The sequence below is a fragment of the Magnolia sinica genome, chromosome 1 (genome assembly GCF_029962835.1).
Source record: "Magnolia sinica isolate HGM2019 chromosome 1, MsV1, whole genome shotgun sequence".
Classification (NCBI taxonomy): domain Eukaryota; kingdom Viridiplantae; phylum Streptophyta; class Magnoliopsida; order Magnoliales; family Magnoliaceae; genus Magnolia; species Magnolia sinica.
Window position 1 is genome coordinate 29,632,080 of NC_080573.1, and position 18,356 is coordinate 29,650,435.

Here is an 18,356-nt window from a genome sequence, read left to right on the forward strand (position 1 = left end):
CAAGACTGCAAGTTACTGAGAGAACTATGCTGACATGTCGGCAATTGCTGTGCGTGAGAACTGGACGAGGATTGACGAAATTGTATATTTTGCAGTCGGAGTAAGCCTGTATGCGTGTGCAATAAAACTCATGTACATACCAAACGTGCCAACACGGCACATAGGTCTGACATCCAACCCATCTGTTAGAACGGCAGCACCATGTTGATGCCCTAGCCCAAGAATCAGGTTGATAGACTGGTCAGGTGGGCCACAATTTGCACAACAAATATACAGCTCTGAAAAACTTGGCTAAAGTTTTCTAACCCATCCACCTGTTTCCATTATTGGGGTCCACATGCTGAGTGGAGCATATCTATTTTTGGGAAAACATGCAGAAGGTTGGAGCAACCTGATGGATGGATTGGATCTCACACCTATGCGCCATACTGACATTTGTTGTGTGGACAAGAGCTTTATTGCACGCTTGTGTCCACTTAGGAAAGCTCTTGCAATCAGTATGTTTTGTACTGACATCCAATATGACAGTGAGGAATGCGTTCCTCCTAGGGTTAAAGCATTTGTTTGGATTGCCACAGCTAACAAGATCCTCACCATTGACAATGACAAGAAGAAGAGGCTTGCTATTCCAAGCGAGGTGCATTGTGTGCAGAGATAGTGTGGAATCGGGAAACCATCTTTTCCCTCATCGAAGGTCACTAGCATATTTAAAGTCATTTCATTAATATCTTTGGAGTCTAGATGAAGTCATATCAGATATTATTGTACGGTAGGCTGATGGGCCATGCCCCAATGGAATCATTATTTAGAAAATGATGCCAGCCACGATTATGTTGGGAATATGGAAAGATAGAAACTGAATAATCTTTAAAGACGAAGGAAAACTGATTGAAGCGCTAAAGAAAAATATTCTCCTCACTGTAGTGAGTTGGGCCACGAATTTCTCTTTCTCCAATCTCCTGAAGAATTGAAATTCTATAATTTAGGAGGCAGTTTAATTCTCTCCAATTGGGGTTGCTTGTTTTACCCTTGGTGATGGGCTCAACATCTTCTTCTTTTTTCTTTTGTCATTTTTTGGGTTACTGATCATCCCTTTCTTGCTTTTCGTTATCCCTTTTGCATTTGCTAATAGAAGTTTTTTGACCATTCAAAAAAATAAAAATCAGTGACACACTATAAGATCCTCAACCCAAGTGTGCCCATGTTTCTGGGATCCAGACGGTTTGTATGATGCAGCCCACTATGGATGAGCCATGCCTTGAACAGCATTTGGGTTAGAAGACCCTAGCTGCCAATCTCAGGCCTCTTCTTCTGGAAAGTATACCATTGCTATATTCCTCTTGTTAACTGCATATTGGAAGGTTAGGATTGTAGTAGTCAGTAGATTTCAGGCCACAACCATAATATTGGGGCACAACATACCCATGATTTGGATCACTGAAACATGGGTATCAGTTGCACAAACCAAAACCTGGAGTATACTACATATCCTGTGGTTGTTGATAGTCCAGGTCCTCTGTGATCATACCCTTAATTTGTATCCAACCGATTGTTCTAACCAAAAAGCAAAAAATCATCATCATAGTCCTGTGACTCCTGTCCCACAATTTAAAGCTGGCTAGAGGTTGGTATTGAAATCCCTTCATCCAAGTTTTTTTAAGGCAACAGATGTATAAATGGATTCGAAGGAAAGGAAAACATACACAAACATATTAGCTGGGTACAGATTGGTATTGAGAGTCCTCCGAAACCTACTCTGTTGATCACTGACAATATCAAAACTGCCCTTCATCCATCAAAGATTGAGGAAATCAAGACAAAAACTGTTTTTCTCTTTTATCTTTGTTTGACCACTAAAGGTTTGGTTTGAGGAAAAAAAAAAACAACTTTTGGTTTCCGAGAGGTGCCTTTTATTAGAAAATGGTTAAGGGATGGTCTTTTGTAACCATAGAGATCTTTGAATGGTTCTGTCTTTAGGTATGGTGCGTGACCTCCTATGACTACATCTCAAAGTGGATGATCTTGGATGTGTTACATGTCGGCATGTAGAAGACAGGTTTTTGGCGCTTAAAGATGGACCAATCGGAAACAGCATTGCTCTTTATAAGGAACTCACAAAACAGGAGAAGTTTGTACAGGAAATGTACCTTTCTGTTCTTGAGTGATTTATTTTCTGATTCAGCTTTTGCACGCAACTGCCGACGCCGCAAGATACCGTGATATTGCTTTGCATTGACATACACAGGCTCTTCAATTGCATCTGATGGCAATGGCACCCCAGCTTGCTGCATCCCGAACAAATGAGGGGGGATCTGAAACCAGTCATGAGTGAAGAAACATCAAATTCATATTAAAAACAAAGCACCAATTTCATGATCAATGGCACAAGTCTGTATAGGTCTAGAACTGGAGGAAATGACAGAAAATAATATTAAAACATGGCATTGTAGATGAGTGACGTACTGGAGCTTGTCCACCGTAAGCTGCCATCATGCCGGCATAATAGGGATGTGGATACGCATATGCTGTTTGAGCCTGCAAACAAAGTTATATTTCCAATAATGTAGTCCAAACAACATCATCTTTGATTATATAAATCTCCGGTTCTCACATTAATATATGGATAGCTAATATTAAGACCATTTCCCACATTTTTTTTTTCTTGTAGAACTTCTAAATCGATACACAGTTTAGAACCAGAATGAATAACTTCTAAAAGATCGAATACAACTTCCATAATCCAAATTTATGCCAACTACAAAAATCATCTCAGAACTAACCAATCCGATAGTGCGAGTTTCTAAGGGCCTGTTTGGATATGCTGGAATATCGTTTGTTATTTGTAAATTACTTGTAAACGCCATTTCCATTTCCCTCCAATTCCTGGAAAGTGCACCATTTTCATTTCCTTGCTCATACTTACGAAACATAATTTCCATGAAATTGGGGAAAAGGAGAGGAAACAACCCTTTCCACAAACTTCCCCATAGCCACGTGTGCCAACAGCCATCTTCAAGTGCCCATGTGTGCAACTGTCCATTTCTTATGTGCCAATGTGCCACACATGCAACATGTGCCACCATCCATCTTAAAGCATTGTGCATTTGCAATGTGCCACATGTGCAACAACCCATCTTGGAGTACCCCATGTGTCAATATGCCACGTGTCCTAATGCGACACATGCCACCATCATCTTTAAGCGCCCTCCATGTGCAGCATGTGCCACCACCCATCTGTAATTGTCCGACAGTCCATATCACACTCCTAATCTGCCAAATGTACATGTTCTGACATCATTTTCAAGTGATCGCAATGTGCTATTGTGCCAATGTGCTACATGTACTGCCCTCCCATCTTCAAGCGCTCCATGTCTGCCACATGTGCCACATGTGCAATATGTTCCCTACCATCCATCTTCAAGTGCCCATACGTGACACAAGTGGCAATATGTCACGTGTAACACAAGCTACTGTCCATCTTCAAGCATCCCAGATGTACCAATGTCCTACACGTGACAATGCAACATGTACAAATGTCCTACATGAGCCACAATCCATCTTCAAGACAATCGCACACATGTGCCACCTTCCATCTTCAAGAAACACCATTTTCTCATGGAAAAAAAGCCCTACAGAACTTTTATCTTTTCTTTTTTGAGAGAGAGAGAGAGAGAGAGAGAGAGAGAGAGAGATGGGCCCTAAGGAACTATTTCTCAAAAAAAATAAAAATGTTTGCATGGAACAACTATACAGTAGTTGACCAAAACAGTGGTTCGTGAAGAATTTCAAATTTGTTATATCAATTAAAAGAACTTACGTCTGCAAAGCTTAGACAGGAACATTTGCTTTCTAACATTCAACGGTAGTGGGTCTTTCATAATTCCTCCTAGCACAAATCATCATCATCATCTTAGCCTTCTCTCAATGATTTGGGGTCAGCTTTTAACCTTTTAAATGGCAGACTAGCAAAATTTTTGGCTGCTGGCCGAGCATTTACCTTCGTTTACCCAGGCTCTGGAACCGGCCACTGGTAGAGGGAGGCTCACATCCATGAAACAAGTATAATAAATATCACACCAATATCAGCATTCAAATACATGTTGAAAGTATTGAGTTGTGAGCCCGACTGATGCCATCAACAATAAATCAATATGTTCATGTTCGTTTCTCAAGTTTTTTTCCTTTTTTTTTCCAATGAAGAAAACATGAAAAAAATATATTCCAAAACTCAATAAATGCGATGATAACAAATATAATTTAACGTGTATTAAAGTTATCTTTCTCAATGAAACATAGAATTTAATTATTGCATGATGTTTGCGTCATAAAATAGTAACAACCAGTGTACAATGCATTGTAAGTATCAGCCAATACTTTTGATATCACACTTTTTTTTAATAGCTTTCGCTATCGCACATCATCCTTGCAAAATTCCAATGTACTTTAAAAAGAATACCTGACATCAAAGATATTATTGTATTGGCCGATATATTGTCAAAACAATAATATCATGATATACCGGCACAGCTTATGTTGTATATTTACAATGTACTGCACAATACTTGCGATATTTTGCAAGTATCGATTGACACCAACAGAGGGCGATTGATTGTGTATATTGGTGTGTTTTAACAACTTCACTAGAGTTGTTTCGCAATTGTGATCCATGAGCAGATTCGGCCCCGAACCCCAAAGGTGAACTGATTCGCAACAAATCTAGTATAACCCTATCATATACACTGATATGGATTAGAAGTAAGAAAATTTTCCATTTTGAAGGTAAGAAACAAAAGAAACTGGGGAATATGAATTTCTTCCATTTTCAACCCTTTTTTTCATAAACAAAAGTTCATTTTTCAGGATGATCTACAAATTGCAATGGGTGAAAAAATATATGTCGATGATTCCAAGATGATCTACAAATTGGTCACTCTTTCATTTTTGTGAATTTTTAATAGAGAAAGTAGTTTATTAACAAAATTATTTTTTAGTTGAACATTATTATAAAAGAAAATTTTTCATTAGCAAAATATTTAATAGAAAAAATTATAAAGTAATAATAAATAATTAAAATATTTTAATAGAGAAATTAGTTTACTAACAAATGAGGGAGGGAAAGCATTTCAATAGGTGCCCTACTTAAAAATATATTTTAATAGACAAATTAGTTTACTACCAAAATTATTTTTAGTTGAACACTGTGTTTGAGTTGTCGGTATCGCTATAAGTTTTGTTGGCCGGAGATAAAAATATAATATCGTTATCGCTGATAATATCGCTGATAACCGGAAATGCAAGGAAAAAGGGGGAATTATGGGGAAAATGGTGGAATTTTTCAGTGAAACTTCAGGACATACCTAAATACACATATTTACATATTCAAGAATGAAAATTTTGCAAAAAGAATTCATTAAATTAGAAGTTTCCATTTAATGGGGGCCAAAAAGTATGCGTTGTCGTAAGAAATCACTCAAATAGTAACCAAAATTAATTTATATAATACAAATACAAACTTACAACAATTAAGACATACAAAAGTAAATGAATTGAAAAAAATACACATTTCTGGCCATGTTTCATCCCCACATAGAGTGACGAGGTGGCTCGTAATCATTGTCCGGATCCCGTCACAGTTGAGAATAGTACTGCTGCCCAACATATTGGCAGTACTGTTCCCAGGTCATCCTCTGCTTATACCAATTGAGGAACTCTCTTATGTACCTCTGATAGTCATCCTCCCCAAACTATACGAGTACGCCTAGACGTGGGAATTGCGTGACATACATCGACGGCATTTCCTAAGCAGGGTACTGAGAGAACAGATCAAGTCCAACCCCGACTCCATGATAGCATTGCTGCCAATCATACGGGTATCCCGAATATCCTCCTTTCAAAGGGTCATGACTCGAAGAACTATCTTCTGGCTGCCTATACCCATGGGTAGATGAGCGTGACTGAATGTCAGAGCTGCCATGGCCATACCCGTGATATCCCCCATGAGCATAAAGTGGGAAAGAGGTGGAGCACCCCTGATCTAAACTTATGTCCATAGGTGACAAGCTGCATGTGAGAGCATCAGCTGCAGCGCGTCCGGCTTTCTTCTTCGAACGACGCTCGAACATATGTGGGCTCTGATGCTCTCGCCTTGGATGGTGGACGAGATCCATTGTCCTCGTCCTGAGTGGCATGGTCAAAGCTTTGTTCCTCAATGAACTGGCCAATGGATCGTTGGCTCTGAGCCATCATGTACCCTCCACCACTACCACCCCCACCCCCACCAGTACCACCTATACTAGTGTTGGTGTCACCGTCCCCTCCGTCGTCGTCGTCCCTAGGACCAGTGTCGAGTAGGGGTTGCGTCTCATCATCATCATCACTCACTACGACTTGATGATGGGGAGGGGACCCTGAAGATGCTTCCTCACCCTCATTGGAACGTGTCTAACTCCTCACCAAAAGATCAAAGGAATCTGTATCCGCCTTCTGTTGGGCTACTACTTGATCGACATCGATACCCAGAGACGCTGCTCCCTCGGCTACCTGTGGAGCAAGGCCTCCCTCTGTATCATCTAAATCAGCTGATTTGACCCACTCATAAAGTGGGTCCTCATCATCACCCATCTGTGCCATGTTACCTATAGACAACAGGTCCAGTGGGTCCTGATTTTCCTCCACGTCTCGGTCTACCCACAACTGCCTCTCTCTTAACTTCATATTGTAGTGGCAGTAAATAAGCTTTTGCAACTTCTCATATGTCAACCTGTTCCTCTTGGTGGTGTGTATGAGTGACCATGTGCTCCAATTCCTCTCACATGGTGAGGAGGACACAGTCTATGCCAGAACACAGACTGCCAATAACTGCAATGCCGGCGTGTCGACTCCGTATATCGCCCACCACTCACCTATATATCCATGAGGAGCTTGTTTTAGTTTAAAGTTTAAACGAAAATTGCAATTACCTAATTATGTTACCATACTCACATGGCATTATCGTTTCAGTCGATGCTTTTGTTAGTGCGGATAAGAACGTACCCCTCGCATCCCTAAACTGCAACAACTGTAAGCACGGATTCACAAGTCATTATTTTTAATCACCCATATTTCTAGAGGCTATAAGGAATAAAATTTATTGCACTACCTGGTTACTAAAATCTGCTTGCGCTGTAGATTCTGGGAACAATCGTTCGAACACCTCGTGGACGGCCATCGTCAAATCTTTATTCTCATGGAGCCGACGTTTATAATGAAATTTAGGATTTAGGTAGTATGCTGAAACCCAAATATTAGTTACTCAGTTGTATTAACATGCACACAGAAGTGATGCTTAAAGTGCAAGTGCAAGTGATAAAAAAGATAGGTAAACGTAACAAACTTACCATCGATGATCGATGATATTGATCACCCACTGATACGAACCGGGGATTGCAGTCATTATCACCTCTCATAATTCTCATAAGCTCATACATTGACCCCATCAAAGGCCACATCTCATTATCTACGGCTCGTAGGACCTTGTACATCGGATGCAGGAAGGAAACGACGTTGTGAACTTTCTCCCAGAAGGAATCGGATAGCACTATCTTCGAACAGGTCTTTGCACCCTCAGTCTTCCTCTGATTCCACTCCATGTATCTCTTGGATCTAAACAAATTTCTGAGACCCACGCGGTGCCCGTATAAGATGTCGAGTGCAATGAAGTTCGTGGCGAACCGTGTCACGCCTGGTCTAACGATTTCCCCTCCACAACACTCAAGCATTGCAGCCAACAACCATGAGTGATTGTATATAAAGTTTGTCACTCTCCTCGCATCCTGGATGGTCCTCTTGACAGAATCCCTCTAGCCTATCTCCTCGAGCATTAAATCAATGCAGTGTGCCGCACACGGGGTCCAATAAAGATTGAACTTCCTCATCAATTTCTTCCCCGCTTAACGAATGCACTGCCATTGTCCGTCACTACTTGGACAACATTCTGGGACCCAACATCTCTAATCACTCCTTTTAAGAGATCATATATGTAGTCGTGATCTTTTATTCTGGCTAATGCATCAATGGATTTGAGGAAAACGAGCTGCCCTCTACAGTACACCATGAAATTGATAATGGACAATTTCGTGGGTCCCGTCCACCCATCACACATGATTGTCATCCCGTACTGCTTCCAGTTCGGCTTGAGTCCACGTACCCAAGCCTGCATCTCCTTGTGCTCCCAATCGAGGTAGACGCCAAGACTCTCCTGTGGCATCGGAGGCTTCACGCCGGGCCCGGTACGCTGCACCTCCTCAATCATATTTTTGAAGTGAGGACAGGCTGTTGCATTTGCTAGTACATGGCTAGAGATGAACCACCTAGATATAGCACCACCCACTTTCTCCCTAAGCCCCTTGCTTCACATATTTTTTAATCTTTTTTTATTAACGCCTGCGATGGTGCATCTTGGACACAAGCGCTTTGCGTGTGTTGTAGGCCATGCCTACTGCCTCCCTCAAATCGTCTGCTGCTCCCACCAGCCTCATGTCGGGACGTCCCAAACGACAGCCTACTCTCATCAAACCGTCTTCTTTGCTCCCCCTCCCACTCTGAAGCCCGAGACTCACGAATCACTTGTCTAAAATCACTCCTTTCTCGAGCCGTAACACAGTCATCGGGGTACATGATCCCCTCATCATCGTTGTCATCGTGCTCGTTAGGGCTATACATCGAGCCGAGTCGAGTTGAGGTGGGCCAAGCTCGGCTTGACTCGTCCATGCTATACTCGAGTTCGAGCTCGAGCTCAAGCTCGCCTTCGAGTTCAACATTGAAGCTTGGCTTGTTTGCCAAACTTTCGAGTCGAGTTCAAGTCGAGCTAGTAGTTTGAATCGAGTCAAGTTTATCTCGAGTCGAGTCGAGTTTACCTCAGTAGGGTAAGGGAAAGAAAGAGGGAATAGGGATGGGTAGGGTTTTTTAGTAAAAACTGTTAAGTTTTAACTTCTTTTTTTTTTTTACATAAATATATATATATATATATATTATATTTAATATTAATATAATATATATAACATATATTATTAAAATATATTACTCGAGCCAAGTCGAGCTCGAGCTCAAGCTTCGAGTCGAGTCAAGTTCAAGTCAAGTCGAATTGAAATTCACCATGGTTGAACTTTGCTTGAACTCAACTCGAGCTTTAGTAAACAAGCTTGACTCGCCTTGAGTCAGCCTTTCAAGCCAAGTCAATCCGAGCTGAGTCGAGCGAGCTTTTCGAGCTAGCTTGACTCGTGTATGGCCCTAGTGCTCGTCGATAGCACCTAGGCCCCGTCCAGTGCCTCGTAGCTCCTCCCTCATATCCCTCTCCCAATCCTTTTCTTGCAGCTTGCGTGACTTTGCTTCAGTCAACACTCTTCTCATCTCCTCTCTCACTGACCTTGTTACACTTGGACAGTCTTTCACATTCTTGTATCCCCCTGCCAAATGTTCCTTTAGCCTAGACACTCCCCCACTCCGTATCACTTGGCCACAATAGTTGCATATGGCTCCATATTTATTCCCCTCCACTGGCCGTCCATGTTTCCACCTAATGTCCCTTGCTCCTCCTTTTCCCGATCCAGACAACATTTTGCTCCCTAGTAGTATACAAATTTACAATAATCGACAAAAAAAAAAAAAAAAAAAGTGCATCGGCTCGTATTCAATGTAATAAGCCCAAACCATTTCAAGGGCTAAGATGTTAGATCAAATCAAAATTTCATATAAGTCACCATAATCATCATGGTATGCTACTCGGCTTACTCGAGTTTCAAGCTTCTAGCAGTGGGCTTGAGGTTCACCCGTCCAGATCAAGGTCTGTTGGGCCACACCATGGTGACCCAATCAGCAAAATATCATTTTTGGAGCTTTCTATTTTTGGCCCAAAAATAGGTGTTGAGGAGAAAATTAAAGAAATTATCCCCATTCAATTGAACCAGGGCCTACCTGAATGTTATTTTCTGATACAATGATTTCTTTCTAGCAAAAGTGTCACAATTGTACAAAATCGGTTACGTGCCACAGGTGGACCACACCATGATGATCAACTGGAATGAAAATCAGGTCAATCCACTCCTTTGGCTAGCACACATGTACACTAAGTATTCCATCGGCTGCCCATTGATTTTGAAGTTGTGACCCACCCAAAAATCGGTTCATCCTGATTTTCAGACTAGGTGATCATCATGGTGTGTCCCACCGTTTTCATGGATTTGATATACTATCAAAGACATGTTTACACTAAAAACATGGCTGTAGAAGGGAACTGAAAACATGGACGGCCTGTATTTTGAATGTCAAAACAACCTCATCATCAAATAAAACTGTTGTATGGTAAATCATGATACAGCCATTCTTTTCTTACCAACTTATCGCATATGTAGAATACTATATCCATATCAAAGGTGGGCCACACCATGATGATCACCCGATATGAGAAGCAGGCCGATCCATGCATACGTCTGACCGCAATGACAACACGCATGGACGGCATGATATGGTGTACTAGTGTGTCCCACCCAATGAGTGGATCTGCCTAATTTTTATCAGGTGATCATCATGCCAGATATGTACAAAAAGCGAGACGTTCATTGGATGGGCCCCAAAAAGTTTTAAATGGTCAATGGTCATTCAACACTGTTTCCTGTAATGTGGTCCACTTAAGATTGGGATATACCTCATTTTTGGTCTCATACCGTAAAATTATCTATAAAAATAGATGAACGGCATGGATGAAACATAACATCATGGTGGAGCCCATTTACACTAGCTGGCAGCTAAGCTGCCAGCTGCTACCTATGTCCCGTTGGATTAGATAATGACAAGTTGAGAGTGGGCTACTGAAGTGACGCCACTAAGTTTTGTGGGCCCCACTACGATGTATGTGTTGTATCCACACCATCCATCCATTTTGAGATATCATTTTAGGGCATGAGCCAAAGGATGAGGTAGATAAAAATCTGTGGTGGACCCCACCACAGAAAACAGTTGAAGAGTGATTCCCACAGTTGCAACTATCCTAAGGCCCGCCATAATGTTATTTGAAATCTAACCCGTTCAAAAGTTTAAAATGACATGGAAGAAGGGAAAACACAAATATCAGCTTGATCTAAAACCTTCGTGGCATTTAGAAGTTTTTAATGGTGGGCGTAACTGTCCCACTTTCATGGCATTTAGATATACCTCATTTTTGGTCTCATACCCAAAAATGGTCTAGAAAAATAGATGGACGGTGATGATACAACACATACATCATGGTGGGGCCTACAGAACTTGGGGACGTCACCTCGATAGCAAGTGTCGCTACGCCAGCAGCTAATCCGCATCCGGGTGGGGGGTTGGGTTCTTTCTTGCACTGGGATGCTATGTGGGGCCCACCATAATGTTTCTAAAAAATCCACCCCGTTCATCCGTTTTTTTAGATCATTTTAGGACATCAGACAAAAAATCATGTGCATCCAAAACTCAAGGCAGCCGCACGAGAGGAAATAATGGAGATTCAGTGACCACCGTTTAAACATAACTAACCACTCATTTGGGCCCACCTTGAATGTATGTGGTATATCCATGCCGTCCTTCCATTTTTCCATCTAATTTAAGGGGTTGAGCCCAAAATTGATTCATATCCAAAGATTAAGTAGATCATACCACTGTAAACAGTGGGGATAATGATTTCCACCGTGCGAACCAGTTCGTACGTAACTAGTGCGAACTTTTTGGTGGGCCATCATACATGATGGGAGTCCAAAATCTGAACGGTCCACGTGATGCGGCACCCCATGAAACCTGTAAGGCCCAACTTTTACTTTGATCCAAAACTTTGGTGAGCCATAAAAGAAGAAAAATGTTTCATCTATTTTTGCATTTCTCTTTCCTATAGCCCACCAGAGTTTTAGATCAGTATGAAATTTGTCCCTACGAGGTTTCATGTGATTTCGCATCACATGGACCGTCCGGATTACACTCCCACGACACGTGTACAAAGGTGCACATGTTCGTAGGTGCGTAGGTGAGCATGCCTCATCAGGCTGGTATTTCTTTAAGAAAACGAGAAAAAAAAATCCTGATATCTATTACGGGCTTGTTTTTCTTTTTGAAAAGAAAAAAAAAAACCCTAAAATTTTGTGGAAGAGAGATCTCCGCCGAAGAAATGGGATTTTTGAAAGAGGGTTGATGCAGAAAGGGGATTTTCATACCTGAAAATCCGAATGGAATGGCACCCGGCGCTGTTGATCGAGGTGTTCTTCCGACCTCTGACTTCCGATCAACAAGTAGGCGATCTTCTTGATTCCAATATTTTTTCCGAAAGAAGGGTTTTCTTAGTTTCGATATTTTTTCCGATTTTCTGAAAGAGGGGTTTTCTTACCTATTTATTGGATTTATAGGTTGTTGGCCACAGTTTTCCCATGATAGGGATCGTGGTTGGTAGCTACAGTGCGATAATCTCGATATTATCGGCGATAATCCAAGATTTTCGCTGATATCTCCGATTTTTCACCGATATCTGCGATATTTCGCTGATAATCCGAAGAGAAACGAAATAATGGGGTTTCGATATCGCTAGACTAGCGATACTGATATTATCGACGATATTTCGATAATATCGCTAACAACTCAAACACTGGTTGAACATTATTATTTTTGAAGGAAAATTTTTCATTAGCAAGATATTTGTTAATTGAAAATTTTTATAAAAATAATGATTAATAATTAAAATACAAACATTAAAAAACCATACTAATTGTTATTTCTAACATTCTTGGTCTTTTCTTGTTCTAGAGATAATCTAAAATGTCAAGAGGAAGGCATCTGGACATCATCTGGCAACATGAAAAGCCAATTGAGAAGAAAGAGTACAGGTTCATGTGGTGGAGTGTCATGGTTGAAGGAGCATTTAGCATGGGGCTATCGCATTGTAAAGGACTGTACTGTTCAGAAGAAGGTGAGAGCGGAAATGAGGGAGGTGTTACATTCTAGCATTTTTTTTATTAAGTGGAGAGAGAAGTACACAACAAGGAGAAGGGAAGAATTGTTGCATCCTATACGAGGACTTGGCACTGTGGATGAGGATCTAGACGCTGAGTATGAAGATGTTATATGCCAAGAGGACTATGTGACAGAGTGGTACAGATTGGCATATGATAGGTTGTTCAGGCTTCTAGAGTGCAGACGACATGGGACAGGAAGTAGATGCAACAGGTTGAGTGGAAGTCCACATAGGCAACATGGCCATTGGTGTAGTACAGTACTAGTCAATGCGGACCATGAAAGACACCATCAAGTGTGCACCTCTCAATCTTATAAATGGGTGCATAACATCATTGGCGATCAATGGTACAAGATCCCTAGGTACCCAATTCATGCGGCTGGTAATTTATAAATTTTAGTTTCCATATGGTGGATGATACGATGGGATTTGTATTGGACTGTATTGACAATACATATCAGTACAAACAGTGTATTTCGCAACTATGTCAGTATCATCATATGGACACTTGTATCGTATAGCCTGGCGAATCTATCAATGTGTTCTCAATACAATTAGATATGCTCAAATACTTTGAACACAAGTCAGTGCCACTCAAGGTATTCCATATTAGTAACAGTTGCCATAATGGTTACCACCATTACCGATATGGGTATCGGTTGTAATGGCAGATACGGGAGCGTAACGATCATTACGACCCCCGTAATGGTTGAAAATTTTCTTTTGCTTGAAATTTTCTGAAATTTTTTTCTAGAAAATCCAAAATAATGTAAATATTCTAAATATGTATTCATTTTTTGTTTTGGATATGTTTATGGCTGTGTAACGGTCCACTCTTAGGTGAGAGTGTTGTATCGAGCTATGTAGTGAATTTGTGAACATGATTATGTCTCTAATGCTTACACATCACAATCAAGCATTATTACTAGAAATCATAAAAAAGGCATAAATACTACGTTTTCAATCTCTTTTTTTTTTTTGAGAAAAAAGGCCCTCGGAGCTTCTATTCGTTCAAATCACTTCAATTTATGGTTTTAATCTTAAAAACTATAGTAAGAGTGGTCGAAATCTATTATAAATAACCTAGGAGAGTTTTTGGAATGAGAAAAGTGAAAAAATGTGAAAAATGGATTTAAATAGAAATAAAAAAGTGGTTGTTTTTCGACCGTTATAGGGGTAACAGTCGTTATGCTCTGTAACGGCCTTTACAGCAACTTTAATGGCCGATACAGTCCTAAAAAACCAACTACCCCATTTCAACCCATATTGTGTAACGGTCATGGCCGTTACCTATATGTATCGGCCTTTACGGGCGTATCATAACGGATACACACCTTGGTACCACTGCCTTCCATCCATAATGAATGTATCCCAAATTTTAAGTTGATTGAAACCGGAGGTTCTTATTAAAAGACAAAAAAAAAAAAAAAAAATTAAATAAATAAATAAAAAATCTTTAATACTGAAAACAAATACAAGTATACAACTGCTCTTTTAAGTAATGATCTTTAGGAAGTAAAGAAAAGAGAACAAACTATTTGGGGCAGCTTAAATATCAACAACATTGTCTTGCTTACCTGAGATCAAGACTAAAATCTCAGTCAACGGCAGGGAATAGAACCAAGATCCTGATTTCGTTAACAGTGCATGCAAGTGGCTGTGAAGTTGTCCTTCTCAATGCGCAAGAGAGATAATTTGGCAAATCACTCTTCATGATTTAACAGCCCCACAGCAGACCTTCAAATCGCTTAAGCCTTCTAGAGTTTCCTTAGCCTTCGCCTCGCCCCTTCAGAATTTAAGCAAGTTTTAAAACTTTCATCCCTAAAGGCATAAACTAAAGTCAGCCCCCAGGTTGTGAATCAGGATCCATCAAAGTTCAAAATGTAGCTGCACCATGGAGCCAATGACTTCGATTGAGCTCTATTTTATGCTCTCATCAATTGATTACCACCTCCAAATAGCTTGAAAATGAGAAAACAATCCCCCAAGACACTTTTACACATAAGAGCCCAATGAATAACAAATATCATAATTCTTTCCAAATGCAACACCATAGTAAATAGGATCACATTTCATATAGTAAATAGGGTAACATTGTCCAACGTACCATTGCTCTTCTTTGCAAGGTTGGTCCAAGCGATGGTTTCTTAAACCTTAGGTCAAAGGTTCAAGGATTTGGTGTCATCATCTTCAAAAACATTGTCCAACGTATTCTATCCCTTTCACCAAATAGCCCTCTCATTCAATTACCACTTTTTTTTATTGATAACAATCATAACTGTAAAATGAACCCTACATCTTCTCTGGGAAACCCAATAAATATCAAACTGACTGTAAAGGATCTCTTATTTTTCTTGGCCTTAAACCAAGGATCTATTTTTCCATGCATTTGCACAATCAGTGACTACTGGCTTCTACACATGAAGAAAATGTTTTCTAGATAAACTTTTCTAACCTTTAAATGCTCGTGAGTGATGATCCTCTCTACCGCTTCCATCCAAGAAAAGGCCAAGATTTTTTAGGAGGAACAGGTGTGTCCTGAACCTTTGCTCTAAGAGACAAGATCCTGCCAAGAAAATTGGTAGCTTGAGAAAATGACATAGTAAGAAACACACCTCTGGTACCAAACCTATACTCTTTTGTGAATACCCCTCCATCCACACACACATACTCTTTTGTCAATAATACTCCATCAAATATAGACTTAATCTAGTCTACCTAGTACTGTAAATGAAATAGTTTGCTCATCTTTAAGGTTTTGACTAAAAACTATATTCCAAACTATTCTACCAACAGGTACCAAACCATCACACCTAGTGATACCAAACCCAGATATGGATACTCTTTTGTCAATACCCCTCCATCCACACACCCATAATCTTTTCTTGATAATACTCTATCGAGTATAGACTTAATCTAATCACCTCATACTGCAAGTGAAACTGTTCCCCAATTTTAAGGTTTCAACTAAACACTATATTCCAAATTATTCTACCAACCCAGATATGACTCCATTAAGTTTCCAAAAACCTAACTGTATCTCACTCCCCCCACCCTACACCTAATACCTTTCTCAAACTCGTTTGCAACTTCTGACATGAAGCAAATACAAACATAGGATTAGGAATACAAACAATAATACTAATTGAGCAGTGCAGACTGTTTACAAAAACTGCCCATGATTAGCTGAGGATATCAAATTTTAGGTTGCATCGGTTACTAGAATCAGTATTAAAACATGGGAGAGACCAAACCCTTCGTGGACACTTATTGCAGCATTCAACAACTTCTTCCAAATACTGCAGTGTTGGCATATTTAGCCTGAGGATAGATATGAAAACATTGTAATAAATGGCAGGAGGTGGAAATACAATGATGTTTCACCTTCTCTCCAAAAAATACCTAATGAAGATTTAATCTTACTTGTTAATGGAGTACCAACTCTCTGAAAGATGATAAAAGTTACAAATGGCTCAGAAAAAACAAAGTCATGAATGATCAAGTACTTGATAAAAGTTTCATAATTCTCAAAAAGGAAATGAGAAAATAGAATATTATCAATTTTGAGATTAGAGCATATGTGAACTCCATCTTCTACAACTATACCATGTTATGTCCCATTCCAACTGAAGGATGAGGCATCATGAACTCAGCAGATGGTGATGCCATGGCAGGAAGAACAGTTCCAGTTGCAGGAGGCGGGTGTTGGATGTGAGGTTGTGAGCCTTGCGACTGCTTTTGCTGCTCATCAGGTCCACCATTATCTGGGAACCATAAGCAGCCAACCAAGAAACCAATGATGAGTGCCTTATGAAAATGTACATAACAAACAGATCACGTTATAAAACATCAACACAAACAATTTATCCATGAACCAGAATTTCACGACCAATTTTTTGGGAATGTTTTTCCATTCAATTTATATCTGATATTTTATATATTTTTGTTATTAACAAAAAGGATTCACTATTGTAAAGCATATAGGTATTAACATTGACAAAGTGCATGAATGTTTTCACATAATCATAGAAAATACTATCTCATGTCTAATTTGACAAAAATGTGAAAGGTGTGTTGAACACTTTGACATCTCCCTACTCGACAATTCTCAAGAAACAGTCTGTATGGCCCATCAAACCTGACTTTAACAAAGGAAATGGAAACAAGGGTCTCACGGACTTGCAATGACGTGTATTTCTTTCCCAAAATTCAAAGAGAATTTAAGGGTCTCACATGTCATTCTTAAGCCCCAAATATTAAAGCACCTAGATGCGATGGCCATGTCACCTGCTCCTTGCTTTTGCCTAGCACCTCAAAGCCATACAATGTCAACACTGAGATTGACTTGGAAACTACTTGGATTGTATACACTATATATAAACTCAACAGATTAATTTAGCATCTAGATGCTTGAGGGAACACATGCATGTGCACATAGAATAACAATAGAACCTTGAAGCTAAAAAAGACATTATTACACACTTAGAACTCACGAGATCAAGGTATTAATTAGTTGTAATTTGTCCTAAAATGCACGGTGCATTTATTAAAAAAATATATTTTTAAGTTATTTTTATAATTAAAAAATTAAATTTATTGTTGAAAATAAATAAATGGGTGTGGCTAATGTTAAGATCAATAAACACTCACAAATAAGTAAACATTAGGACAAATAACATCTAGTCAATGTAATTTTTTAAAAACAAGTTTTTTTGTTATATTTTAATTAAATTTTTTTCAAAAAATTTAAAAAGTTCCATCAATCTATAGATCAACCTCTAAGCACTTCTAGATTATTTTTCCACACTCTAATTGCAAGTTAAATGGGTTAAATCGGATTTATTTATGTTTTTACTTTTTTCCCAAATTCACCCATTTTCCCTTAAATTGATCATTCGGAGGTCAAAATCCATGATTGACCATGCAAAACATGCAAAATCGTGGATTACTAACTTCATTCCATAGATTCTAAGCATTTAAACAACAAAAAACAATTTAGATTAGCAAAAACTCACTGATTAAGTTTCTAGTACTCTACACTCTGATCTCGATTTCCGCACCCAAATCCCATTTTCTCTCAAAAGAAATGAAAATGATAGGTCCAAATCCCCTTAGGAACAGAATCACAAAAAAATAATAATAATAATAATTAATAAATAAATAAAATAAAATAAAATAAAATAAAATCAGAGAAAACAGCTTTTTTGTGAATTTTTGGTAATTTTTCAAATTTTTTCACAAGGGAATTGACGCAACTGCAATATCGTCGATATGTGCGCTACATATTGACAATATTGTAGAATTTATAATTTTAATATTTATAATATATTGCAATGTATTGAAATATCATCAAAACATTGTGATA

General features: G+C 39.3%; 1 protein-coding gene across 3 annotated transcripts in view; it reads right to left on the reverse strand.

Annotated features, from left to right (window-relative positions):
- LOC131243732 (nuclear transcription factor Y subunit A-7) overlaps positions 1 to 18,356 on the reverse strand; it is a 37,413-nt gene that overhangs the window by 836 nt on the left and 18,221 nt on the right. For 2 of the 3 annotated variants that reach the window (XM_058243278.1, XM_058243269.1), the window contains 3 exons: positions 16,598 to 16,755; positions 2,464 to 2,535; positions 2,148 to 2,312 (listed from right to left, as the gene is read on the reverse strand). In XM_058243278.1, the coding sequence (XP_058099261.1) occupies positions 2,148 to 2,312; positions 2,464 to 2,535; positions 16,598 to 16,755 (395 nt within the window). Of the gene's footprint in view, positions 1 to 594; positions 699 to 2,147; positions 2,313 to 2,463; positions 2,536 to 16,597; positions 16,756 to 18,356 lie in introns of all 3 variants that reach the window. The other variant, XR_009170181.1, reaches the window with a different exon arrangement.